The 27,144-nt window shown below is 35.6% G+C and overlaps 2 protein-coding genes across 2 annotated transcripts in view; one reads left to right on the forward strand and one right to left on the reverse strand.

Moving 5' to 3' along the window:
* LOC141334908 (ras-specific guanine nucleotide-releasing factor RalGPS1-like) overlaps window positions 1–27,144 on the forward strand; it is a 134,787-nt gene that overhangs the window by 31,718 nt on the left and 75,925 nt on the right. The window lies entirely within an intron of this gene.
* LOC141334614 (angiopoietin-related protein 2-like) lies at window positions 4,676–26,128 on the reverse strand. Its single transcript, XM_073839752.1, has 4 exons — window positions 25,737–26,128; window positions 19,272–20,283; window positions 10,870–11,063; window positions 4,676–6,356 (listed from the first exon to the last, which is right to left on the reverse strand). The coding sequence occupies exons 2-4, from the start codon at window positions 20,257–20,259 to the stop codon at window positions 5,799–5,801; spliced, it is 1,740 nt and encodes a 579-aa protein (XP_073695853.1). The 5' UTR covers window positions 20,260–20,283; window positions 25,737–26,128; the 3' UTR covers window positions 4,676–5,798.

The raw sequence follows: 27,144 nt of genomic DNA on the forward strand, positions 1-27,144 counted from the left end.
TTTTTTATTGAAAAAGCAAGTTTGTATCTCGCAATTCAGACTTTTTTTCGAAGAACTGTGAGATATAAACTCGCAAATGTGAGTTATAAAGTCCGTGTTCACAGAATTGCGAGTTTATATCACAATTCTGACTTGCAATTCTGAGAAATAAGTTGCAATTGCATGATATAAACTCGCAATTCAGACTTTTTCTTCTGAATTGCAAGCTTATATCACGCAATTGCAACTTTATTTCTCAGAATTGCGAGTTTATATCTCACAATTGTGAGAAAAAAAGTCAGAACTGCGAGTTTATATCACTCAATTCTGACTTTATTTCTTAGAATTGTAAGTTCATGTCTCGCAATTCTGACTTTATAACTCACAATTGTGAGTTTATATCGTTATAAAGTTAGAATTTCAAGATATAAACTCGCAATTCTGAGAAATGAAGTCAGAATTGCGAGTTTATATCTTGAAATTCTAACTTTATAACGCAAAACTGAGTTTAAATCTCACAATTCTGAGGAAAAAAAAGTCAGAATAGTGAGCTTATATCACGCTATTGCGAGTTTATATCACTCAACTCTGACTTTATTTCTTAGAATTGTAAGTTCATGTCTCGCAATTCTGACTTTATAACTCACAATTGTGAGTTTATATCTCACAATTCTGAGAAAAAAATGAGATTGCAAGTTTATGTCATGCAGTTACAACTTTATTTCTCAGAATTGCGAGTTTGTATCACGCAATTCTGAGAAAAAAAATCTGAATTGTGAGATAAGTCACAATAACCTTCTTGTATATTTTATTTAGTGGTGGAAACGGGCTTCCATAGGTTTTTATGTCTGTATATGTATATGTTTATACATATAATGTATCTCATCTGGACATTTGAACATACTGAGCTATCAAGTCATCGTTTTATAAACACATTGAAATTCATTCATGAAATACACGCTGAATAGATTTGTTTTGCTAAAGCACATGTGAAAACGTTCCGATGTAAAATGTCGCATCCAATTCAGCACAACAGTTTACGTAAGAATCAAGAGTGTTCTGTTCATGTTTCGTGGGGAAAGGGGTTTGTAGTTAATTATATCTTTTTATGAAATATGTGGAAATCTGCAAGCATTGTTTTCTCAGTCTTTAGGTTTTTCATATTGACCATCAACATCACGGTATTTTTGGTCACCTTAACAGAGTTTCTAAAACAAAATGATAGCATGCGTAATGCATGTGTTTTCAATATGATATCTTCCTTGGAACTACTCTCAGCAGTTAAATATGAAACATGCAATTCAGATTTGTTCTTTTATTATATTAGGCATTTCTCAGTGTTTTCCCGTGTTCTCTTACTCTAATGCGTGTTAGACGTCATTGTTGTTTCGTCATTGTCATTGTTTGTGCTCTGAACTCTATGAGAGAGATTACAGACGTACGGATCTCATTATCTCACAGATTCGCAGTAAGTCTGGAGACTCAACAAGCCCTTTGTGCTGTTACAACAGTATCAATGATTCGTTGAGATTGTTGGAAACTGTGTCTCATATTCCTCAGCACTTAGTCATTTACAGCTGCTGTTCTGATTTAACTCAAATTGGCTGAAGATGGAGGGATGCACATATTAAATGCTCATATCAGGTAGTCTGGGTTTGATTTATAGATGATACAGGTGCTGTTTCTTTAGGGGTTTTGTGTAAGAATTACTTGGACAGACTGTTCTCACTTTCTTGCAGTTTTGTTGTTGGGATCAAATGTTGCCTGGACACAATCCGTAGCTTTGTTTAGCCAAAACATTAACTAAACAAATTGGTATCCTTCTTGTAGTTTATTCTGGCCAATAACTGCTCACTTAGACAGTAAGAGATTGCTTGTCTGACATGCTAAGGCAACCAATTACAGCAATAATTGGCCGGCATGTAAAAACGTTGGAAAACAACATCGTTTTGTGTGCGATACAGTATGTCTGTTGTTATTTTGGACTAAAAGTGGTGCTTTCATTTAATTTGTACATTTAGTGAGGATGGAAGATGGCAAGAACACGTTAACGGTTCCTATATCTTGGACAGATTTGATTGTAAAATAGATAAATGTGGACCGTAGATCAGATTGGCGTTCAATAATGCAGAACAAAACAAACTATATATTGGCTTTCTTGCCACTTTTTGTCCATTTTAAAGGTATAGTTCAATCAAAAATGTGAGCCTGGACCACAAAGCCAGTCGTAAGTAGTACAAGTATATTTGTAGCAATAGCCAACAATACAATGTATGGGTCAAAATGGTCCGTTTTTCTTTTATGTAAAAAATGATTAGGACATTAAGATCATGTTCCATGAAGATATTTTGTAAATTTCCTACCATAAATATATCAAAAACTTAATTTTTTATTAGTAATATGCATTGCTAAGAACTTCATTTGGACAACTTTAAAGGCGATTTTTTTCAATATTTAGATTTTTATTCACCTTCAGAATCCAGATTTTCACCATACATCAATGGAAAGCTTATTACTGAGCTTTCAGATGATGCATAAAACCCTTATGACTGGTTTTGTGGTTCAGGGTCAGAAATGGCAAAGATGTAGATGAGTTTTTTTCTTCATGGGAACAGATTTGGGTCAGTTGCTCACCAGTAGATCCTCTGCAGTGAATGGGTGCCGTCAGAATGAGAGCAAACCATCACAGTAAACCAAAAGTAATCCACACAACTGCAAAACGGTTTAACTTTAAACCTTCACCTCTGGACAAAATACAAGTCCATAATCTGTATTTACGGTTCCTCCAGTAAAAAATTCCACAAACAGATTTGTTTGGAACTTTTTTGGACTGTTTTAGCTTGTAAACGGTGATCTCCTGATTCAGACCAGACAACTTTTTCCTGCTGAAAACAATATTGGAGGACTCATATCTTGGCCAGAAGCAACAGGTAAAAGTTAAAACATCTTGATGGATTTGTTGGATTTGATTTACTCATCTGACACAATTCAATGTAATCATCTTATTTTGGTGGCTTTTTTCTAATTGTGATCCATTTGAGTAAATAATTGAAGTGCATTTACCCAAAGCAGCTTACAAAATGTGAGACTGTCAAAAAGGTAATGACATTTGTAATATACAGTGCCAGATTTATTAGACAACTAGATTTGGAAACAACCTACTGTAGATAATAATGCTTATTAAAAAGCCTAAAAGAATGCACCAGAATGTGCAAAGATGTTTAATATGAGAACTGACTGACCCAGCGCAGTGTTATGCTTTGTACATGAACTTACTAATACCTTCATGTTTTGATGTGACCCAGCACATGGTATTCAGACTATGTATGTACTTGTCCAAGTGCCTTTAAAATGCCCTGTCGTGCCGAACAGTCAGCTTGTTGTTCTCTCAGTTTCTTCTGCTCTTTATTTTCAGTACTTCTGGGTGGGCATCTGCTTACAGTAAACATAGATGAAATGCCACAGAAGCTCTCCTAGTCTGTTGCACACTTCAATGCAATCTCCAAAACTCTTTACTAAGTCCTAGTTAACCCCCAAAATGAAATTGTGCTAAAATGTGTAGAAGCGGATGAGTTTGTTTTTTTCATTGGAACAAATTTGGAGAAATATAGCATCATTTGCTCACCAGTGGATCATCTGCGGTGAATGAGTGCCGTCATAATGAGTCCAATTTTTTAGTTTTGTGCTGTTTTCATATCTAAATGGTGCTTGGTCTGTGCATATTTCTCTCAGGATTCAGATGAGATGACGTTTTCACTGGAGAAATGGAGAAAGCAATGTTATGGATAGAGGACTCATATTTTAGATGGAAGTGGTTTAAAGTTAAAACATCTTAATGATGAATTTGTTTCTTGCAAACATGCAGCTTTTGGCCTCACAAGATGTTAATCGATGGATTGGAGTGGTGTGGGTTACTTGTGGATTATTGTGATGTTTTTATCATCTGTTTGGACTCTTATTCTGACGGCACCCATTCACTGCAGGGGATCCATTGGTGAGCAAGTGATCTAATTAGAGTTGCAACGGGGTGGAAAATTTACAGAAACTTTCCAAAAATCCCTGTAAGATTCCAAAAAATCCTGGAAAGTTTCCAAAATTTCTAGAATGTGTCTGTAATTTACTGGAAATTTTTTGCACCTTTTTGCAACCCAAGATGTAATGCTAAATTTCTAAAAATTTGTTCAGATGAGGAAACAAATTCATCTACAGTGTGAATGGCCTGAAGGTGAGTACATTTTCAGCATATTTAAATTTTTAAGTGAACTTTTCCTTTGAAACATGCTACTTTTGAAAGTTTTGTTCGTTACTGAATTACAAAATAAATTCCACCATTCTCCTTTTCCTCCACAATATCATGTTTCAATTGGAAATGCTTAACATTACAGAAGTAAAATGGCTCGCAAATGGCAATTTCATACTCTACTTTAATGTATTTTCCAGCGGTTTACAGGGTTTTCCTCATTTGGAAACTAATGGTAATGACACAATGTTTCTTTCATAATGACAAAGATGTTAGAGCAGCAAAGGCTTGGGTCTGTTCTGTTGCACTCCCGAGTCTCCCATAGGGCCCTTTAGAGCCTTTAGTTGCTTGTACAAGTAAAAACATAGAGTCTTTTGTGTTTATAATGTTCTGTAGTCTACAGGCCAATACTTGTGTATGTTGTGTATCACATAAAAGCTTGTCTCTACACCGTAGTAGCTGTACATAATTTATTGGAAAATTCTGTAAGTACACAACACAACCATACTTTGCGTTACAAAAACACTCACTCACAGTTTCTATATACAAAAGGTTTCAAAACAGCACTCAGTCTAAAGGACCAGAGTGAAATCATTCACGGACATATGAACGCAATGTTACACCAAAACAGTCAAGTAGACAATAATATAAAAGACAGACATGGCATTGCATTTTGAACCAGTTCATGTCTTTTAAATTACAAATGAGTGAGAACATAGATGCACACACAATGCCTAGACTAGATTTACCTCTAAATGGTGATAAATCCTATGTAGTACACTTGAATGCAATCGCAATGTCCTCTTTATTAGAGATCAATGCTAAAACAAATCACTGTCAATGAAAAGGAGGCTTTGCATTTATGTTACTAAATGTAGCCTAGTCATTTATGTTTTCAGAGACCTTACCTTTGTGATTTAAATGTTAATTTTACCATTTTTTGTCTCTTATGCAACTACAGCATAGACGATGGCTATGCTAGATTTACTTCCAAAATGATGACAGAATTTTAATTTTGCATCAAATATATGTTTTGTGTTTAAGGCACAATTGCAGCGAACCCTGTATTGGAAGTCAATGCTATAAGACATATCATATGAGAATCATAACATGAGTACATAACAGGTGCTGTTTTATAGCACTAATGTAAACTCAAAAGAACAGTTCTTCAAGGTTAGACTTCTTACAGTGAGAATGAGTTGATGCCTGTTAAGATCAGGTCGCATAAACACACAGACTTTATCCCCACTTGTTAGGACGCACACAATGCTGTTCGGCTTCCAGGTCGTGTAAAACCTGAGTTGCCAGGTTTGTCAGTTTTTCTAGTTTTTCACTTGGTCTTCGGTGTCCACAACACCTGGACACTTTTAGGAAGAATCCCATGAAGATGTGAGTCATGTCTCCTTCATGAAGTCATTGCACTTTGGTATTTTTGGTTTTGGATATGAATGACTGCATATTATGAATTCATAACAAAATAAACAATAATTAACAAAAAAAACAAACATTAACATTGCACTTTTTACAACGTTTTTTGAGTTATGCTGCATTAGGCTTGTGTTTTCCTTCACGTGATGTTCTAGTGGAAAGTGTTGGGATTCGGTCGGATCATCATAGTGACCTTCTTCAAGGAATAAGATCCTCCACGGAACTCGGCCCAGTAAACGCCATCCTGGTAGCGGCTGCGGTAATGGCCCCCGCGGTACCACACGCCGTTTAGGTTGGAGTGGGCGCAGGCGTTGTACCACCATCCACCCTTCTGATAGTGGGCACAGTTTCCTGTATGAGAGAAAATAAGGGTTTTAAGTGGGTGAACTCTAGTTGAGTAAGTGAACTCTTGATGCTCAGTCAGTGCAGGTGTTATACCTGAGTAAGCGTCGTGATCTCTGTCCAGGGTGGTGAACTGTTTCCCGTTGTGCCAGGTGAGTGAATCCCCAGCATTGCCATGATAACGGCCCACTCGTAGCCTGTAGAAATCCGCCTCCGTCTCCAAACGGAAGCTGGCGTATTCTGCGAATGTCTTCCTGCCTGACCAGTCCTCCATCGTCACCAGCAGCTTATAGTTGCCTTGGTTGGTCAACGAGTAGATGTTTTCCAAACCAAGCCAGTATTCTCCATCGATGTTCCCAAATCCTTGCTATAATAGAAAAGACAAAGAAAGAGATTGTTGAACAAACAATTCCAGTTTGAAATAATATGAGTCCCTTGTTTCTGCTGAACAGTTAAACTGCCTGCTGTTCTTCAGAAAAATTCTTCAGGTGCCACAAATTCTTTGGTTTTCCAGCATTTTTGTGTATTTGAGCCCTTTCCAAAAATGACTGTATGCTTTTGAGATCCATCTTTTCACACTGAGGACAACTGAGGGACTCATATGCAACTATTACAGAAGGTTCAAATGCTCACCATTCCTTAGAAGGAAAAATCATGCATTAAGAGCTGGGGGGGGGGGGGGGACTTTTTGAATTTGAAGATTAGGGTAAATTGAACTTATTTTGTCTTCTGGGAAACATGCAAGTATCTTCTGTAGCTTCTGAAAGGCAATGCTAAATGAAAAAAATATATTTATGCAAAATAAGAAAAATGGACACATCTTCATTCTGTTCAAAAGTTTTCAACCCCCACTTTTAATGCATGGTTTTTCCTTTTGGAGCATCAGTGAGCATTTGAACCTTCTGTAAAAGTTGCATATGGATCCATCAGTCATCTTCAGGGTGAAAAGATGGATCTCAAAATCATACAGTCATTGCTGGAAAGGGTTCAAATACACAAAAATGCTGGAAAACCTAAGAATTTGTGGGACCTGAAGGATTTTTCTGAAGAACAGCGGACAAACAAGGGACTTATGAACAGCTATCACTAAACAAAAAAAAAAACAGCTGTGGATCATTTAGGTAACAACACAGTATTAAAAATCAAGAGTGTGTAAACTTTTGAACAGGGTGATTTTATACATTCAGCTATAATTTTCTCTTGTGGACTATATGTAAACATGCTTTATGTAAAATATCTGATTTAGGTCAGTACTAAATAAACAATAACATGCATTTTGCATAATCGCTCGTATTTTGGTAGAATAATTATTTTGCAGATTCTGAAAGGGCCCGGGGGGTGTAAACTTTTGACCTCATCTGCAGTTTTTATATTTAAAATATTTTAAATATATAAATACTTTTTATATATATACACTGTATATAAATATTGAAGCTTAACTTTAATAAAATCTGTGAAATGCTCATTACAGTTTTATTCATAACTGATCGTGCTCATTCTTGTTTTATACACTCTTTGTCAGATCTTGAATCCTGCCAGATGATGAAATTTAAAAGAACCCCAGCGATTATCGTACATGTGTTTGTATTTAGCTGTCTCAGCATTTGGAGTCATTATTCATTCAGAGGAAGCAGGTCTGACCACAGTATCTAAAACACCTGAGAACATACTGCATGTAACTAGCTGATGGCAGACAGAAATTACACATTATGTCATAGACAAGCCAGTTCAACACCTGGTATAGCGTGAGGAAACGGGAACAGAACTTACTAATGCAAGTGATAAATCACCAGCGAAGACTTTCACTCCAGATTGATGTTCTGTTACTCATTGTTTAAAGAAATAGCTCAACCAGAAATACAATTCTGCCATTATTTTCTCACGCCCACAAGTCGTTCCAAATGCTGTTTTTCCATGCAACACAATGGAGAATATTTATGTAACATTCATATCTGCATGCAAATTTAAAAGGTTTGAGATCATTAATGGCAAAACAATTTTATTCTTCTCATAGCTTGATGTGTTCGTTATTACCTGCATAGAAATTCTTCCTGAAAATGTATCCTTTAATGGTAATGCAAGAAAAAAAAAAGTTGCATGAATGCATCTTTAGTTAGTAGTAGGTTTAGAAATGTTTTGGTCAACAGTATTGGTAACACTTGAAGACTTTGTGTAATGCATTCAAAAAAATGTGTGTTGCATACTTCATATATACATATACCATTTATTTTGTTTTCATAATGCATTTTATGGGTGCATTTATTTATTTAAAAAAATGTATTAGCAGTATTTTTATTCACCATTTATGGCCTACTACCCATAATCTTCTTGGGTACAAATGGTTTGCATATAAAGAACACTCATTATATAGTGAATTATGTCATTCAGAGTCATTTTAGTGCTTTTCAAAATGTTTATAGAGCAGTTGAGTGGATATTCATTAAGACGTTTCCCTTCACGTTGGCACTTCTGGTCCTGATTTTAGTTCTGGACTCTGATGAGATTGACAGAGTGTTTCCGTCAGACAGTGTTTTTGTGGAAAAGCCCTGGCCCTTGTTTGAAAACCTTGCCCATCTTGCATAACCAAATTCTTTTGACGTTTGAAAGCAATGTTCTGGGTGATTTCATAAATCACAAAAAGCCGCAGTTTGCATTGAGACTGACCGGTTAAGACATGTTGTCATGAAAGTCTCTCCATGCACGAATGGCACTGTTTCAGAACAATGTGGGTCTCATTACTTTAACTAACTGTGACTAAGGGGGAGTTCCTGCTCTTATCCAATGATGGAGATCTGAAGCATTGCATTCAGTGTTATCAGTGCTGAGCGACGAAGTATGCATGCATGACCTCAGTATGATCACATCATCTTCATTTGCATGGTATTTTCCCCCACAGACTTATTACTAGGGGTGCGATGATACACTTAGCTCACAAGACAATACACGATATTGAGTTCATGAGAACAAGACAGCGATATTTTGCAATTTTTAAAGGAGTCATCAGATGCAAAATTCACTTTTACATGTTGTTTGAACATAAATGTGTGTTAGCAGTGTGTACACAACCACCTTATAATGATAAAAATCCACCCAGTGTTATTTTTTTTTTAATCCCTATAAATCATAACCCCTTTGGAAGATGAATAGTAGAGCGCTCCCTGCATGACAGATGGAGGCACCGGTGCAGTCACTTAAAATACTTTTTATTTGTTTTATTTGTTTATTTGTGTGCACTCAGAATAACAACGGAATGTTGAGCTTTTGTAAAATGATGAAAGCATATGGGATGCACTTTCTGCTGTTTTGGTCTCCATGAACTTCGAAAAACTTCGAAACTCTGTGTATACTTGCCTTACAGGCATGAAAAATATATCTATAGAGAGTGAAATGTCAACTTTTTAATTGAACCAATTCAAGCTGAAACCAAAGAAAGTGCTAGTTCAATGCAGTCTCACTGTTTTTCCCTGACACCTTCATAATTATTATTTCTGCCGGTGTTAAGCTTTTTTCGCATTAATAAATATTAATAAATGTTCGACTAATAGTCGACTAATGCTTAAAATGAACTACTAGTCGACCAGAAAAATCTTTAAGTCAAGGGTAGCCCTACTATTTTGTTTCAAAATTATCATTGATCATTTTCAGTCTGAAAATTTAACAAAATATTAACTTCTTGTTTATTAAACTGTTTTATTCATTATTATTACTGATATCATGAGATAGCCTTTCACCATGATGGGAAATATTGTCACTTTTTAATGTCGCAAGATCTCTTATTACACTGTAAAATATATATATATATATATATATATATATTTTTTTTTTAAATGTGTAAACAAGATTATTAAAGTATGTTTTACAAGAAAATACCATTTCAGTTTTTCTACTTAAATGTTTGTTGCCATTGTGAAATTTACTAGCATTTTTTTTTTAGGAAAACTTGTTTCTATACCATTTTTTTTTTTTCATCGTTTGGTTGTCATTTTGTGTGGAAAATCAACAGTATGTTAGAATTGAATTAACACCAAACTGAGTTGAGCTGAATCATGGTTCTATTATCTTCTGTAGAGCTGCTTTATAGTTGAACTACAGTAAATTTGCTTCATAACTAACATAACTAACTTTTGCAACTTTTACACTGAACTAAATGGGATCAACTAAATTGTAAATTGTTACTGCTTTACAGCTGAAATTATTTTCATAATTGAAGAACTTTGCAACATTAGCACTGTTATTTTCCAGTTTAATAATCTGAAACTGCTTTGAAACAATCTGTACAATAAAGCATTGTAGAAATAAATGTGACTTGACTAAGAGATGCTATTGGGTGGAGCTTAATTTGTATACTGAACCTAGAATATTTGTTTACACTGCAAAAAATGCTTTTCTATCTTAGATTTTTTGTCTTGTTTCCAGCCAAAATATCTAAAAATTCTTAAATCGAGAAGAATTTTCTAGATGAGTAAAAATTATTGTCTAGTTTTCAGAAAAAAAGGTCAAAATTGAATGCATTTTTGCTTGAAACAAGCAAAATAATCTGCCAATGGGGTAAGAAAAATAATCTTGTTTTCTGTTTGAAATAAGATTTTTTTTCTCACCCCATTGGCAGATTATTTTGCTTGTTCTAAGCAAAAACTCACTTAATTTTGACTATTTTTTTTCTGAAAAAAAGAAAATAATTTTTACTTGTCTAGAAAATCCTTCTTGATTTAAGAATTTTTAGATATTTTGGATGGAAACAAGATGAAAAATCTAAGCTAGAAAAGAATTTTTTGCAGTGTACAAACATGTTATGTAACTTTAGACATTAAAGTTAGACTGAATATTTTGTCGACCCCATCACGTTACTTCAAAAATCTGCACATAAACTATGTTCTGACCTTATACGTCTCCCAGTTTCGGAAGAAGTTGACCGATCCGTCCATGCGTCGCTGTATGACGGTCCAGCCGCCAGGGTCATGTCTCTGGTCACACCAGACCTGCATCAGTTTGTTGGTGTTTTCCGGCTTCAGCAGATACATAGCGCTGTTGGCGTGTCCTTCCTCTAGAGCCTGTAAGCAGTCTTTGAACGGCCCTGTTTGGAAAGCAAGCAAATGCAATATTAAATGAACGGTTTTGTCTCTGAATTTAATGTCCAAATCAAATCAGATGCGCTTCACAGCTGCTTTAGATTATATATGGACTTCACCATCAATCCAGCTGTTTTTTGGATATCTGATTAGGTTTGCTTTTCTAAAAGAACAGAATTGCGAAAGAGAGTCATCATTTATTGATAAACGATGCCTGGCCAGGACCTCCAGGAGCTTGTTTTCTTTTGTGTGTTGTTATGCCTGTTGAGTTTGATGCATCCCAACAGTGTTGTGGCTAGGTGTAAAAAATGCAAATTTACTACACATAATGAATGCATGAGCCCTTATAGTAGTCATGCCATTTTTGTCCCCACTGACCTTAAGACATGCAACCGTTGTAGCGGAGATGTTATTTTCTCAACTGGGCTCACAAGTTTCCAGCAGCACTTTTGAGGCAATGCTGTTTTCATTATGACTGCATGTTCTCCACACCTTTATGAGCAACATATAAACTGCCTTAAAGAGATGGAAAACCATGTAGAAAATTAACACGCTGGCCTTGCTACTGACTAAAGCTATCCTGCCTTGAGCATCCCTGTAAACGAGTCTAATGAGTTTGCAAACTTCAGTCCAAGAGCCAAATCACACCTCCGTTCTCAGACGGGATCCTTCAGGTTATTGTTTCCATATTGTCTGGCTTCTTTAGAGTGTTTCTGCCAAAGGTCTGAATGTTAACGGTACAATTTTTCAATTTGGAAACTAATGAATTTGGTGGAAGATTTTCGGATGAGGGCGTCTGTTGAAATAAGTTCACACCATTTGCTGTCTCTTAGAAACGGACATGATTGCATTCAGATTTACACAAAGAGGCTTGTTTTAGTAGGTTTAACATTCTGATACTAGTGAGTACCAGCTGGGTGTCTGCTTTTCCAGGGTAATTTATGCAACAAGCAGCTGTGGGAAATGTTTTAAAATAGATTAAAGGAATAGTTCATCCAAAAATGAAAATCTGCTAAACATGTCCTCACCCCCAGGCCGTACAAGAAATGTAGCATTCCATCACTTGCTCACCAATGGATCCTTTGTGGTGAATGGGTGCCGTCAGAATAAGAGTCCAAACAGCTGATTAAAAACATCACAATAATCCACACCACTCCAGTCCATCCAGTAACATCTTGTGAAGCGAAAAGGTGCATGTTTGTAAGAAGCAAATCCTTCATTAAGGCATTTTTACTGTGAAATGTTGCTTAAAATGAGTCCTCCAGTTTTCTCCAGTTAAAAAGTCTGTCTCTTGTTGTCCTTTTATGCCAAAAATCCACCAACATATTTGTTTTGAACTGTTTTGGCTTGTAAACAGTGCTTGATCTGTGCATATTTCTCTCCTGATTCAAACGAGATATATTTAATAAAACTATATTTTATTAAAAAACATCTTGTGGATTTGTTTTCAGCTTTTTTTGTCTTCTGAAGATGTTAATTGATGGACTGGAGTTGTTTGGATTACTTGTGATTTACTGTGATGCTTTTATCAGCTGTTTGGACTCTCATTCTGACGGCACCCATTCACTGCAGAGAATCCATTGCCAAGCAAGTGATGTAATGCTATATTTCTCCAAATCTGATGAAGAAACACACTCATTTGCATCTTGTATAGTCTGAGGGTGATTACATTTTAAGCAAATTTTCATTTTTGGAGTTTACTTCATCAGTAAGGGGTCGGGCCAAATTTATATCAGTGTTTCCCCTACCATTATCTTAGGGGGGCGCCCCGCCCCCCCAACGGCACCCCCCGCCCCCCTTGAATGTCAAGTTCATTTTATTTTTGATATAGCGTCAGATCACAATAGAAGTCATTAAGGTTATCTTTCCTATAGAACAGGGCTATACATTGTTCTTTTATTAAACAAACTAAATTGCCTTGTGTTATTTATCTTATTTACACGAAGGCATGTCATTTCTGTCTTTACATGATCGCGTGTTTACAATGTCTCATCTGCGAAAACACAGACGGGATCGCGGACTCCATTCATAAAAACCGAATCTACTATAGCGCGAAATGCCACGTAAATTCGTCGATTTTTGGATTAATAAATCAAAAGTTGGTCTGTTACTTCATTCAAATCGCGATATGGACTAGTGTCTGTGAAAACTGAAATGCAAAAAGACCGTTTCAATATGAATCCTGCATGCTCCGTTTGCCTCTGTAGACGCGCTTTTACTACACGCATATACTGAAGCACACGTGACGCTCCCGCTAATTTTGGGCATTTGCATCTCGCATGAACAGATAAACTCAATATCCAAAGCTGCTGTGAGTGTCACTTTTACCCTTTCATTTGAGAAAACTAGCATCATAACATGCTGTACACACACAGAAACTTCAAGGCAACCTGTCAAAATAAAAGTAACATATAACAGAACATTAGTCTTGTATTACTTTTGTACAGTATAATGTAGTTGTTTATATATTCCTATTTAAATAATTGACATGAAACAATATATATGATAAAAATAAATATAACAAGATTAACCACTTAATTGTAGAAAAAAATACTACAATTATTATTTAAATGTTAAATTATTATTATTTATTGATTTTAACAGTAAACCTCTGTTTGTTTGCCAAAAATTAAAAGGGTTTATTTTTCATTTGATTAAAAATAAATAAATGTTTATACTTTTAATTTGATTATGAGAAAAAATAATACACACAAGAATTAAAAAAAAAAAAAAGCAAAAGTTGGTAGAGCCCTATTGTTCAAAATGTTAAAATAGAGAGTTTTGGACTTATTTTTCCACTGAATAAGTCTATAATAATGTTTTCGTTATTTCACAAAGTAGGGTAAAGTACCGGGAAAAAAAAACCCGGTACTTTACCCCCCCCCCCCCCCCCCAACACTGGAAACCTAGGGGAAACACTGTATATCATACCTATTTTGAACATTATCTCACTCTAATAAAGTTACTCGATTATAGCGAGACATTCATCCACAGGTCAGCCGCTTTCCGAGAACATTCATTGAAGTTCTGTCTCAAATTATCTTCCACCTTTTGTCACGCTTGTTGATTTTCCCTCAAATGCTAATACAATGGAATCTCTTCAGACGAATCTGATTCGTCTCAGTTTTTGTTCTGATTAGTCTCGGCCTTTTCGGCAACTGCTGTTTTTGACATTTCGTTTCAGATTAGTAGTTTTCTTGCTGTCTGCTGCTGAATAATCAAGTATTAGGATCTCCAAAGGCTACGACTGGAATCAATCTGCTTGTGAACAGATTGTTTTCCAGACTATGAATGAGCAAGAGCCTTCTCGTCTAATGAGTAAGAGTTACTCACAGTCTGCTCTGAAATCAGTCGTCTCTTTTTGGAACGACCTTCTGGATTACGTAAACGTTTTAGACGATTGTTCATCAGTCCTTTGCTCCATTTTATGTATAATATAATATATTTTCAGAGAAATCTGTTATGCAAGATCTCATTTTTAATAATATAATAAAACAAGCTTTTTAAGGTATAACTACATTTTATATGTGACCACAAAACCAGTAGCACTGGCAATAGCCAAAAATACATTGGTCAATTGGTCAAGGGTAAAACGTATCTATTTTTCTTTTATGCCAAAGATCATTAGAATATTAAATAAAGATGATGTTTCATGAACATATTTAGTAAATTTCTGTAAATACATTAAATCAAAACCTAATTTTTGTTTAGTAATATGCATTTCTAAGAACTTAATTTGGACAACTTTTAAGGCAATTTTCTCAATAATTTGATTCCAGATATTCAAATAGTTGTATCTCGCCCAAATACTATCCTTATTTATTCAGCTTTAAGATGATGTATAAATCTCAATTTTGAAAAATTGACACTTATGACTGGTTTTGTGTTCCAGGGTCACATATATACATTTTTGCACCACAGCTGATTATCAGACTAGTTTTGATCCACCAGAATAATTTGCATTGAAAGTTTTATCAACCTCAAATGTTTTCATATGCTATACTGAATAAAACCATCTGATAAATGTCTAATGTTTTACATTTATGCACTTAGCAGCTGTTTTTATCCAAAGTGACTTAGAAATTATATGAGATTTATGTTTGCGGGTCTAAACAGCAAAAGACATTGCCAACTCATTTGTTGCATGTGGAAACTAAGACTAAATGTGTTGTGCATATGATAAAGTAGCAAGTATTTTAAAAGTTGTTTTACTCGTGTCGCGTGGGATATTTGTTAGAAGTGTGCCGTCAACCAACGCATTGCATGTTGATGTTGTTAAGTGTGCATGAATCTGTTGAAACAAAGCACATTAGCACATTACAGTTGTTTTTTGTGGGCGAAAACTTGCTAATAACTTCCAGAGGCGTGATTTAATGGCATGTTATGAGGAAAACAGGGTGACAGGATGGATTTACAGAAGACCGCAGTGGATATTGTATGGAAGCTTACTTTTGCCATGCATAAAAATCTAAAAAAAAAAATTTGTTGCAATTTATATCTGACAATTCTGACTTTTTTTTTTTTCTATGAATTTTGAGCTTTCTTATCACGGAATGCAAACTAAAACTTTTTTTTTTCTTGTAATTGCCAGGTTCATAATCACCTTTTTTAACCCATGGCAGAAACAAGCTTCTGCAAAAAATGGTTTTCTTACTTGGATTTTTTTGTCTTGTTTCCAGCCAAAATATCTGAAAATTCTCAAATCAAGATGGATTTTCTAGACGAGTAAAAATTATTTTCTTGTTTTCAGAAAAAACAAGCCAAAATTAAGTGATTTTTTGCTTAGAACAAGAAAAATAATCAGCCAATGGGGTAAGAAAAAAAAATCTTATTTCAAACAGAAAACAAGATTATTTTTCTTACCCCATTGGCAGATTATTTTGCTTGTTTCAACCAAAAACACACCTAATTTTGACTTGTTTTTTCTGAAAACAAGACAATAATTTTTACTCGTGTAGAAAATCCTTCTTGATTTAAGATTTTTTAGATATTTTGGCTGGAAGCAAGACAAAAAACATTTTTTGCAGTGCATAATATACCATGCATGTGTGTTTTGGTTTTGTGAAGATGATTTCAGGAAAGTATGAATTGATTTATAAACAGTCACCCCATTATTTATGTTCCTACATTGCATTTCATTTCTACAGCCACATTTGAGCATCTTAAGGGCAAACAATCTTCAGTTACCACAAATAAATTCCCCTATAGCAGAATAGTAAACAACACTTCAACAGACCTCTTCCATCAAACCACAGATTCCTCTGTAAAAGTTTGCTAAATGCCGTCTGGAATCCCCAAATTAAGGACTTTAAAGTGCTTCATGTCTTGTAGGGTTTTCCTCCTAAGATTAATGTGCGCTCTTAGTTCGGAAGATGCTTTGCCAAATTATTGTGTTGTAATGGGACAGAAGCCAAGCTCTCTGAGCGGGGAAATCCACGTGTTGCCTGTGTAGCTGAACTTTTTAGGCTGTTTTCTTTGGAAGCACTGATATAACCAAACCACTTAGGCGTATCCGTACTTATTTTATCATACTCAGTGTGCAAAAGACAATTAACCTTGTAAATCTGCGAAAACTCTGCAAGAAAAGGAAGGTCCCTGGCAGCGTAATGTTTAGATGTTTTTCATTACTCAAGATGATCCTTTTGCGTGTACGTAATGTTTTGCAGAAGCGTGCATTTTGGAGACTTGCGTCATAATTTTGTAAGGGAATGTTTTCTTTAATGTTTTCTGTAATTTAGGCAGTGCTAAACACTCTTTAAGTTCTGTAACTATATGCTTAGCATACATTGTCCTTCCAAGTTTGGAAATGAGCCAAATCCATTTTAAAAAGTACAAGCATAAATCTTTGTCAGTTCATGGAATAAATAGATTACTTAGAGTTATCATTGCAACAATGCTTTACAAATTGTGCATGACAGATTATTGATTGATTGGCAATTACATTTTGTGCACTGACTAATTAAACACTGTTTAAAAATTCAGTCTTGAAAACAAGCCGCTTAAACAAGCATTTAGATGGTTTGTTGGTCTGGTTTTAGATGGTCTTAGCTGGTTTAGCTCGGAAGTCACCTCCCAGAAAACCAGCTAAAACTAGTGTAGAATGGTTTAAGATTATTTATTTATGTATTTATATAAGATTTATTTTAGCAGAGTTTCAAATCTTTCTAAATTCTGGATTCATAATTTTTAAAAATGTTTTTAAAAGTTAGTTTTTAAAGTTTGTGCTGTAACTTATCAAAGCAAAGTCATCACAGAATGAGGATTTATGCTAATATTGTTTAAAAAAAAACACTTTTTACAATTTTACAATTGGACATTTTTTTTTTGTCATCATTTATACGCCCTCATATAATTTCAACAGTTTGAAAAATAGTTTTTGCCCATATAATGAAAACCAGTGGGTTCAAAACAATTTATCCCCCACTGACTTGCATTTTATGGACAAAAGAAATCCCACATTGTATAAAATATCTTTTTTTTTTTCCACATAAGAAAGTCATATGGGTTTGGTTTAGCACATGGCATTAAAAGCATAGTTGACCAAAAAATGAACATTTTTACCATTTACTCGCCCTCATGTTATTCCAAACCCTTAAGACTTTGGTTAATCTTCAAAACACAGAGATAATCACTTCATATGATGAACAGTATTTAATTTAATTTTATTTAGGCATGCGTGTTCAAGCTTCCATCTTTACCATATGTGATGTCCGTGTGTGTTTTTTATAAAAGCCTAGAATTAAATCTGTTCATTATATAAAGCAATCGTATCTCTTCACAAGACTTAGATTATACAACTCAAAGATTTGTTTTATAATGCCTTTTGGATCTTCAAGTTTTGGTTATCTGGAATTTCAATTGAATTATGCATCCTTAGGGACTTTTTGTCTTTTTTTATATAAATCATTATGGCTGTGTTAATGCAAAACAGCAGAAATTTTGTAATAATGTGTATTTGTGTTTCAAAAATATCCAAAATGCATGTTTTACTTTTATTTAGTACTGACTTGAATAATATATTTATGTTTACATCTAGTCCACAAGAGAAAATAATAGTTGAATTTATGAAATTTATCCTGTTCAAAAGTTTACATAGGCTTGATTCTTAATACTGTTTTGCTACATGAATGATCCACAGCTGTGTTTATTTATTTATTTATTTATTTTTGTTTAGTGATAGTTGTTCATGAGTCCCTTGTTTGTCCTGAACAGTTAAACCACCAGAAAAATCCTTCAGGTCCTACAAATTCTTTGGTTTTTCAGCATTTTTATGTATTTGAACCCTTTCCAACAATGATTGTATGATTTTGAGATCCATCTTTTCACACTGAGGACAACTGAGGGACTCATATGCAACTATTACAGAAGGTTCAAACACTCACTGACGCTCCAGAAGGAAAAACAATGCATTAAGAGTCAAGGGTTTAAGCTTTTGGAATTTGAAGGTCAGGGTAAATTTAACTTGTTTTGTCTTCTGGGAAACATGTTAGTATCTTCTATAGGTTCTGAAGGGCAGTACTACATGGAACAAAAAGTTATATTTGGGCAAAATAATAAAAATGTACACACATTCTGTTCAAAAGTTTTCACCCTCTGGCTCTTAATGCATTGTTTTTCCTTCTGAAACATCAGTGAGTGTTTGAAGCTTCTGTAATAGTTGCATATGAGTCCCTCAGTTGTCCTCAGTGTGAAAAGAGATGAATCTCAAAATCATACAGTCATTGTTGGAAAGAGTTCAAATACACAAAAATGCTGAAAAACCAAAAAATGTTGAGATCTGAAGGATTTTTCTGACAAACAGCAGGCAGTTGGACTGTTCAGGACAAACAAGGGACTCATGAACAACTATCACTAAACAAACAAAACAAAACAAAACAGTTGTGGATCATTCAGGTAACAACACAGTATTAAGAATCAAATATATTTAAACTTTTAAACAGGGTTAATTTTATAAATTCAACTGATATTTTATCTTGTGGACTATGTGTAAATGTCTTATGTGAAATATCTTATTCATGTCAGTATTAAATAAAAAATAACATGCGTTTTGTATGATTCCTCTTATTTTGATTTTTTTAACATTTTTTAACATATTGATGTACTAGGGTTAAAACTATCACTGATGTTTCAAATACTATCCAAAGTCGTATGGTTTTGGAACAACACGAGAGTGAGTAAATAATGAGAGAAGTATTGATGATGAAGAGACTCACCTGAAGGTTTATCTGTTGAGAAGCTGTGTGTCTCAGAGGCCACTGTCGGTAAAGCCGGTGGCATTGCTTTGACGTTTTGATCACTCTGGATTTCATTGGTGATCTGGTTGTTGTGGCGGGTGAAGGTCGGTGGGTGGAAAGGCCTGGCAGGGGAATGGTGGACTGGAGGTGGAGGTGGCTGGCGATGTTGTGGAGGCTGCGGTGGCTGTGGGAGAATTGCAGGTGGCTGGTAAGGTCGCGTTTGTCGTACAACACCACCTCCACCTCCAGCACCAATACCAACACCACCACCCCCAATGCCAACACCACCACCACCAACGCCACCACCAACAAAGCCTCCTCTCCTGCATTGTTCTTCTAGCTGCACTATAAGCGCACTTTGGTTGCCTGCAAGCGATGCAAGATGCTGGTATTTGTGCTCCAGGTCCCGATAGCGTGCCGTTAACTGCTGCATCTCCGACGTGTGATTTAACACGCGGTTCTCCAGCTGAGAAACCTCAAGTGCATTGTCTCTCTTACGTATGATCTCATGCAGCAGCTGCATATAGAGTTGCGTGACTCGTGCGTTCATGTTGCGCGACTCCTTGCGAAGCAGTTTGACTTCGTTGACCACACCGCCGTCCACCTCCACCAGCTGCTGCAGTGTCTCGATCTGCCGCCGCTGCTTGTGGAGCTCTCCGTTCAGCAGTTCTAGCTCCTGTTTGTTCACACGGTTCTCCAGCAGGTCTTCTGGTTCTTTAGAGTTCACGCAGATTGCACCCGTAGTTTTGCGTTGAGGCACGATGAAGGTGTAGGAGCATTTGTCAGGGTCCGAGGCGCTGGGAGGTTCGACGGAGCGTTTGGGGCGACTGGCGTACATGAACTCGCTTTCGAGAATGTCATCTCGGCTTTCGAACTCCTCGGCGAACCCAAGCGAAGCGGAGTCGGGTCTAGGTAGGGTGATGGTCAGCAGGGCCAGAAGAAAGCGCTTCAATGTGAGGAAACTCATGGCTCTCTGAGATGTGTCTCTGTGCTGGAACATGGAAAACACAGTGAAAATGTTGTTTTAGCTTTTAGCACATGAAATTTGTCATCTAAGAAGTCCATGTCTTTCTTTCTTCAGTCGATAAGAAATAGTTTTTTGAGGAAAACATTAAAAGATTTCTCTCCATATAGTGGACCTCAATGGTGCCCGCGAGTTTGAACTTCCAAAATGCAGTTTCAATGCAGCTTCAAAGTGCTCTAAACAATCCTAGCTGAAGAAGAAGGCTCTTATCTAGTGAAATGATCAGTGATTTTCTAAAAAAAGGACAATTTATATTGTTTTTAACCTCATCGTGTCTAGCTCTGTGTGAACTCTCCTGTGTATCCTGGGTCAAGACAGTTAGAGTATGTCAAAAAACATGTCCCATTTCATTTTCTTTTGCAACTTCAAAATCATCTTACATCAGTTTTTTAGCTTTTTTTTTTTTTTTTTTTTTTTTTGTAAAGGGTGTTTGATCTTCTTTGCTTGTTCACTTTGTAAACACTGGGTCGGCACTTCTGCAGCGATTTGAAAGTTGTAAATTTAAGATAATGTACAGAAAATTAGATGGGAGTTTTTCGACATACCCTAACTGTCTTGAACCGAAATAGTTTATGCAGAGCTAGACAAGACAAGCCTTTGAGGTTAAAAAGTATATAAATTGCCAATTTGTTTAGAAAATGACTGATTGATTTGCTAGATAAGACCCTTTATTTCCCTCAATAAATAAATTCAAATTCAAACAAGAACCTCATCTGGCTGGGATCGTTTAGAGCCCTTTGAAGCTGCACTCTATGGAGAGAAATCCTGAAATGTTTTTTTAAAAAAGCAGTTTCTTATCAACTGAAGAAAGAAATACATGAACATCTTGGATAGCAGGGTCAACTGGGCTTCCCATATAATCTTAAAACAGTTGCCTTATTTAGATGCAATGCAACAGGCAGTGATGCATGTCTGATGAATGTGTTCATACTGTAGAATAATAATTAAAAATCAGCACTGATGTAACAACCTAAGAACCCTAAGAGTTCCTCTTCATTTGAGTTCCTTTGTTGAATGAAACGTAAATTGACCTAAAAGCCATTAGCTAATGAAACATGTATTAACGTGTTAATAACCTTGGAAGGTCTTTGGTGATTTTCCAAAGAGCTGGTCTGTTTTGCCCTGGTACAGCATCTGTAAGTGGTGATTTAGCAGATGCTTTTATCCAAAGTGAATTACCCTGCACCATTAGAATTACCCAATTCTAGTAGGTTTTGGATTGTGCCTTGCCGGATTTGATGCTTAATCCCTTCCAAATACCTGACTAGGTCTTAAACCATTAAGCTTTACTGTGGCTTTGCTTTATACGCAAGTTTGGCCACACAAGTTTTGTTATAAACGTAAATGTAATTTCATAGAGGTTTTGTTTATTTCTGTTTATTGTGTCATTGATTAAAGGATAAACAGAGAATTGCTTATGATGGATAATGTGGTCCCGTGTTTCCTACACTGTTTTCAGCTACATAATGTCTGGCTCCACAGCAAAACAACTCATATTTCAGTTGTTTGTATGCCAAATGTACGTAAATATATTAAAACTTAATTTTTGATTAGTATTTTGCATTGCTAGGAACTTAATTTGGACAAATTTAAAGGGTGATTTTTCTTAATATTTAGATTTTTTTTTTTTTTTTGCACCATCAGATTCCAGATTTTCAAATAGTATCTCAGCCAGATATTGTCCTATCCTAACAAACTATACATCAATGGAAAGCTTATTTATTTAGCTTTATAGATGATGTATAAATCTTAATTAAACAAAATTGACCCTTATGACTGGTTTTGTGGTCAAGGGTCAAATGTGGTTTCATTTGTTGTGGTGCTGGAAACCAAATGTCATTTCCTCAAGTGCTGAAAATGCATTACAGCCACAGGAACCTAATAAGATAAGCTAGTTTTAATTCCTAAACATCACTTTTCTAACATAAGCTGCAAACCCTTATGATGCACACAGACAACATACAGTACAAAACAAAAATGTACAGATAATGTACTCACCCCCTTGTCATCCAAGATGTTCATGTCTTTCTTTCTTGAGGAAAACATTTCAGGATTTTTCTCCAGATAATGGACTTCTATGTTTCAAGTTTGAACTTCCAAAATGCAGTTTAAATGCAGCTTCAAAGGACTCTAAACGATCCCAGCCGAGGAAGAAGTGTCTTATCTAGCAAAACGATCGGTTATTTAAAAAAAAATAAAAAATAATAATTATATACTTTTTAACCTCTTGTCTAGCTCCGCATGTATCCTGGAGCATGACAGTTAAGGTATGTTGAAAAACACCCATCTAATTTTCTTCAACTTCTTTTCCAAAATCGTCCTACATCGCTGCAGAAGTACCGACCAAGAGTTCACAAAGTGAACATGCAAAGAAGCTCAAACGCCCTTTACAGAAAAAGCTTGACATGTAATGAACCGGAATACACAGTTCACACAGAGCTACCAAGACGAGCATTTGAGGTTAAAATATATATTTAAATTGTCAATTTTTTTTAGAAAGTAGCCAATCGTTTCACTAGATAAGACCCTTCTTTCTCGGCTGGGATTGTGTAGAGGCCTTTAAAGCTGCATTTTGGAAGTTCAAACTCGGGGGGACCACAGAAGTCCACTATATGGAGAGAAATCCTGAAGTTTTTTCCTCAAAAAACATAATTTCTTTATGACTGAAGAAAGAAAGACATGAACATCTTGGATGACAACACCGTACATTATCTGTAAATTTTGTTCTGGAAGTGAACTACTTCTTTAAAAGTCTAATCTGAGGTTCACTTGAGTTTTGACATACAGTCATACTGTAAGTAATAGATGGCCATGCTTTCAGATTTTGCTACATAAGTGCATGTTTATGCATGTTTGATGTCAGATGTTGTTCTCTAATCTCTCCAGTCATTGAATGACTGAGTCATAGATGTACACCCCAGTGCTGGAATGCGCTAATTCACGAATGGGAAAATCGATCACACGCAGTGCCTGGTGTGGTGTGTTGTGTGTACAGACCATCTCCCATAGCAACAGACTCAGCGGTCCATGTTTTTCATTGTGTTCATTAGTAAGAAAGAGCTCCTTCCCACTCCTTTCAGGGATTGTTTCAGAAGTAAACATTAAACAGAGAGCTTTAAAACAACAGTCCTGCCGCAGGGAGGTGATGTACTAGGGATTTCTTAATGCATTATTTAATTCCGAAAACCTGTGAAGTTTTTTATTTATTTCTAATATCTGAATGTGTTTTGTGGTTTGAACTGAATGTTCAAACAAACATTCACAGCTTTGAGTCATCAAAAGAGAATGTATTCCAATCAAGCGGAATATAAACAAGATTGCACAAGGCGCTCAGCAAGGATCTGTAGTCTCATGCTACAACCATGCATGATGAATCATATATTCTTTAAAGAAATTACATAACTGTATTTGTAGAGATGTTTTTGTTGTGCATTGATTTAGGAAACATGTTCACCTTCTGTTAGGTATTAGGATTTTTCCAACCCTGTATTGCATTTATGCATTATGTTTAACCCTTTATGGGATTACCATCCAACTATAAAAAAAAAAACCTCAAAGTCTAAGTGGCTTACTAAAGCACATTTTACTCTTTGATGCTTATTATTAAATCCTTGCACTTCTATTGTGCTTTATTTGTTTTTCAGTTTTGAAATCTAAAGAGTGTTTTGGTGTCATCACCAATAATGCAGCACATGGATCTGTTTTACTGTAATAAGCGATGCCAGAATCACTTCAATGGAGTCATGCATAAGAAAGCAGCGTTACGTCATTGTTCAGAATTTGAATTCTGACTTCGATTTCATGGATTTAAAATCAGATTAGAATTCAAACATGACTTTAATGATGTCATTATAAGTTTTCTGACTTTCCTGGATGGTTTTCAGTATGCATTAACTGTAACTTTCTTTTTCTGATTTGTGAGCGCTGCTATCCGCTTTGGAAATGCAACTGCAGTCTTAACTCAAACTGAGTTTGAATTTAAACACTAATCCAACTCAAGGGATTCCTGTTATGATGTGGGATGAACCAATTACTCTTGTTTTTATTTCTGTTTGATGACTTTATTATTGAATTTAAGAATAGATCCATTCAGTAATACAGTTAGTAATACTACAACACTCTTAAAAACGAAAATCTCAAAAGAGGATTTTGCAGCAATGCCATAGAAGAACCATTTTGGGTTCCACAAAGAACTTTTCAGTGAACATTAATGGTTCTATCAAGAACTTTGAACGTCCATGGAACCTTTAAAATGCAGAAAAGGTTCTTTATAGTCAAAAAAGGTTCTTTTGAATTTTTTTTTTTTTTATGTAAATGTTATTCAAAATGGTTATTTTAAGAACTGTTCCTTGGAAGGTTCTTTGGGAACCAATGATTTTTTCTATAGCATCACTGCAAAAAAACAACATTTTGAAACAAGTGTTTCTTTATGTGAAGAACATTTTCTATGAAGAACCTTTTGTGCAATGGAAAGGTTCTTGATTGAACCATCAATGCAAATTAAGAACCTTTATTTTTAAGAGTGAATGACAGACAAGTACCAAAGACAATAGATTTTAGAATCAGTAATGAATCATTTGCATTCATTGTTCTCTAAGAGCTTAGAAGAACATTCCCTACAGATGCAGCAAATGCCAAAAATGATCTTTGTCTGATTTTATGGTTGAGTTTATGTCATAAACTCTTGTTGAAACTAAATATACTGTCCTGACCTCAAATTCTCCAGTACTTGAATGCATGATGTGAAGTTCAGGCAGTAATTGTTTCTGTGGAAAGTGTGATTGCATCCGCATGCTAGAGGATCATTACTGCTATTACAACATCATCATGCTGAACATTTCTCACTTGCGTATTTGTTTGTACCAGGTACAACATGTGGTGATGAGAGTTTTGTGCATCTTTCTGCTTTTTAAATATTTACATTTTTGCATTTGACAAATGCTTTATGCAAAGGGACTTACAATGCATTCAAGGTTTACATTTGATCAGTTCATGCATTCCCTGGGAATCAAACCCATGACCTTGGTGTTAATACACTGTGCAGTAAAAGTAATTTTTGTTGTACTTATATTTAGTTTTTTAAATTTTTAATCAAAAAAAACAATGCAAAAAAATAAATTGCTTGTGATTTGAACACCTGCTGCATGAATAAATGTAATTGTTTTTTAAAAGTAATGTGGAATCAGGCATTTAAAAAAAATCAGGTCTGACAAAGTAATGAAAATAAATAAAATGTCATGCAAAGTCACATTTCTGCACTGAAATCCTGGAAATGCAGAATATGTTTTGAAATCTTTTCATTGGATGATTTATGTACCAGTCTGTTCATTAGTAAAGTGTTAAATCACATTATGAAGCTGAAAGCCGGAGAACATGATTCATGACTTTGTCACGTTTGTAATCAAACAAACAGCTCTTACCAGGAAAGTGTGCTGATCTTCCCGGCTCTTTCTGTCTTTCTCTTTGCTTTATCCTTCTAATCTCTCTCCAGGCAGGTTGGATGTTGTCGTCCCTGAAGTGAAAGTCATCACCGATCCACCACTGTCCTTTCTGTCCTATTCTGTCCCTCTTTCTTGTTGTCCGTCTTTCTTGTGTCTCCTGTCATAGGATGATGGGTGACAGTCTCATTTTGTGTCCTTGTGTCCTTAACTGTTCTTTAAGTGTGGTTCGAGTTCAGTCCTTTTGTCTCAGCATGTGTCTGCATGTCCTGCTAGAGTCTGTGTCCAAATGATCCTCCAGCTGCTCGCTGTTAAATGTTCACTTTGAGTGACACATTGATTTAGAGAGAGACGTCCTTAACTTCCACTCATCACCACTGAGCACAGGGAACAGTGTGTTGCATTTCTTCCTCTCCCTCTCTCTCTCTCTCTCTCTCTCTCTCTCTCTCTCTCTCTCTCTCTCTCTCTCTCTCTCTCTCTCTCTCTCTCCCTCTCTCTCTCTCTCTCTCTCTCTCTCTCTACCTAGTTTGTGGTAATAGTGTTGTTTTAGTTTGGCCCCGCCCCTTTCCCCTCCCCCTGGCACAGAGTTAATGGTCATCACTATTGATACACTCTTAAAATAAAGGTTGTTTAATGGCATTGGATAAAAGGATATGTTCTTTATGGTTCTTTTAAGATATGTTCACTGAAAGTTTCTTTTTTGGAACCAAAAAATGTTATGTCATTCTCGCAAAAAAAAAAAAAAAAAAACTTTTATTTTTGGAAAAAGTAAACCATTAAACGCTTTTCATTCACACACAATTGCGTGTGAGTTTGTAAAGAGGCACATTTAAAACATAAATCATATTTTTAGTGGTGTCTCTTAAGGCATGTTGTTCGTACTTGCTCATACTTGGATAACACTGTACAGAAATAAAACAAAACAAATATTATGAAATGTGTATAAAGTGCACATATTTCTAAAGTGACAGCAGTGGGTAATGTTTTGGCTCTTTGGCCTCTCTTGAGCTCATTGTGTTCTCAAAACATGTTATAAAAAGTCACGTGAGAGCGATGCAGTGCCTCCATGTCACTGCGATTGGCTGATTTCACCTTTAATGTAATGAGAACCTCCTATTTTTTGACCTGAATGGGTCAAACTGGTGGAAATTACACACTAGAAACAGTTTATTTACAACTTACTCACTCAGATTCCATCACTTTCTGACACACCCAAATCTACAGTAAATGAACTTCAAAGGACCTTTAACGGGAAATGATTGAGGTTTTTAGCATTTTTAGCAATAAAAAAGTCGCATCTGCGGCCTTGACCATCATGTCTGAAAAGACATAAAGTGGCTATTAATGATGCATGTTAATGTATTTTTGTAGTTTTTATTGTTGTAGTTTA

The sequence above is a fragment of the Garra rufa genome, chromosome 5 (assembly GCF_049309525.1).
Source record: "Garra rufa chromosome 5, GarRuf1.0, whole genome shotgun sequence".
In the NCBI taxonomy this organism is placed as follows: Eukaryota; Metazoa; Chordata; class Actinopteri; order Cypriniformes; family Cyprinidae; genus Garra; species Garra rufa.

What these genes read in the sequence shown, in the direction of transcription:
- LOC141334614 (XM_073839752.1), bottom strand. Translation starts at nt 20,259, where the DNA reads ATGAGTTTCCTCACATTGAAGCGCTTTCTTCTGGCCCTGCTGACCATC. An exon ending in CTCAACAGATAAACCTTCAG is followed by an intron (nt 11,064 to 19,271) that starts GTGAGTCTCTTC and finishes CTTTCCAAACAG; the next exon opens with GGCCGTTCAAAGACTGCTTA. An exon ending in GAAACTGGGAGACGTATAAG is followed by an intron (nt 6,357 to 10,869) that starts GTCAGAACATAG and finishes TTTCTATTATAG; the next exon opens with CAAGGATTTGGGAACATCGA.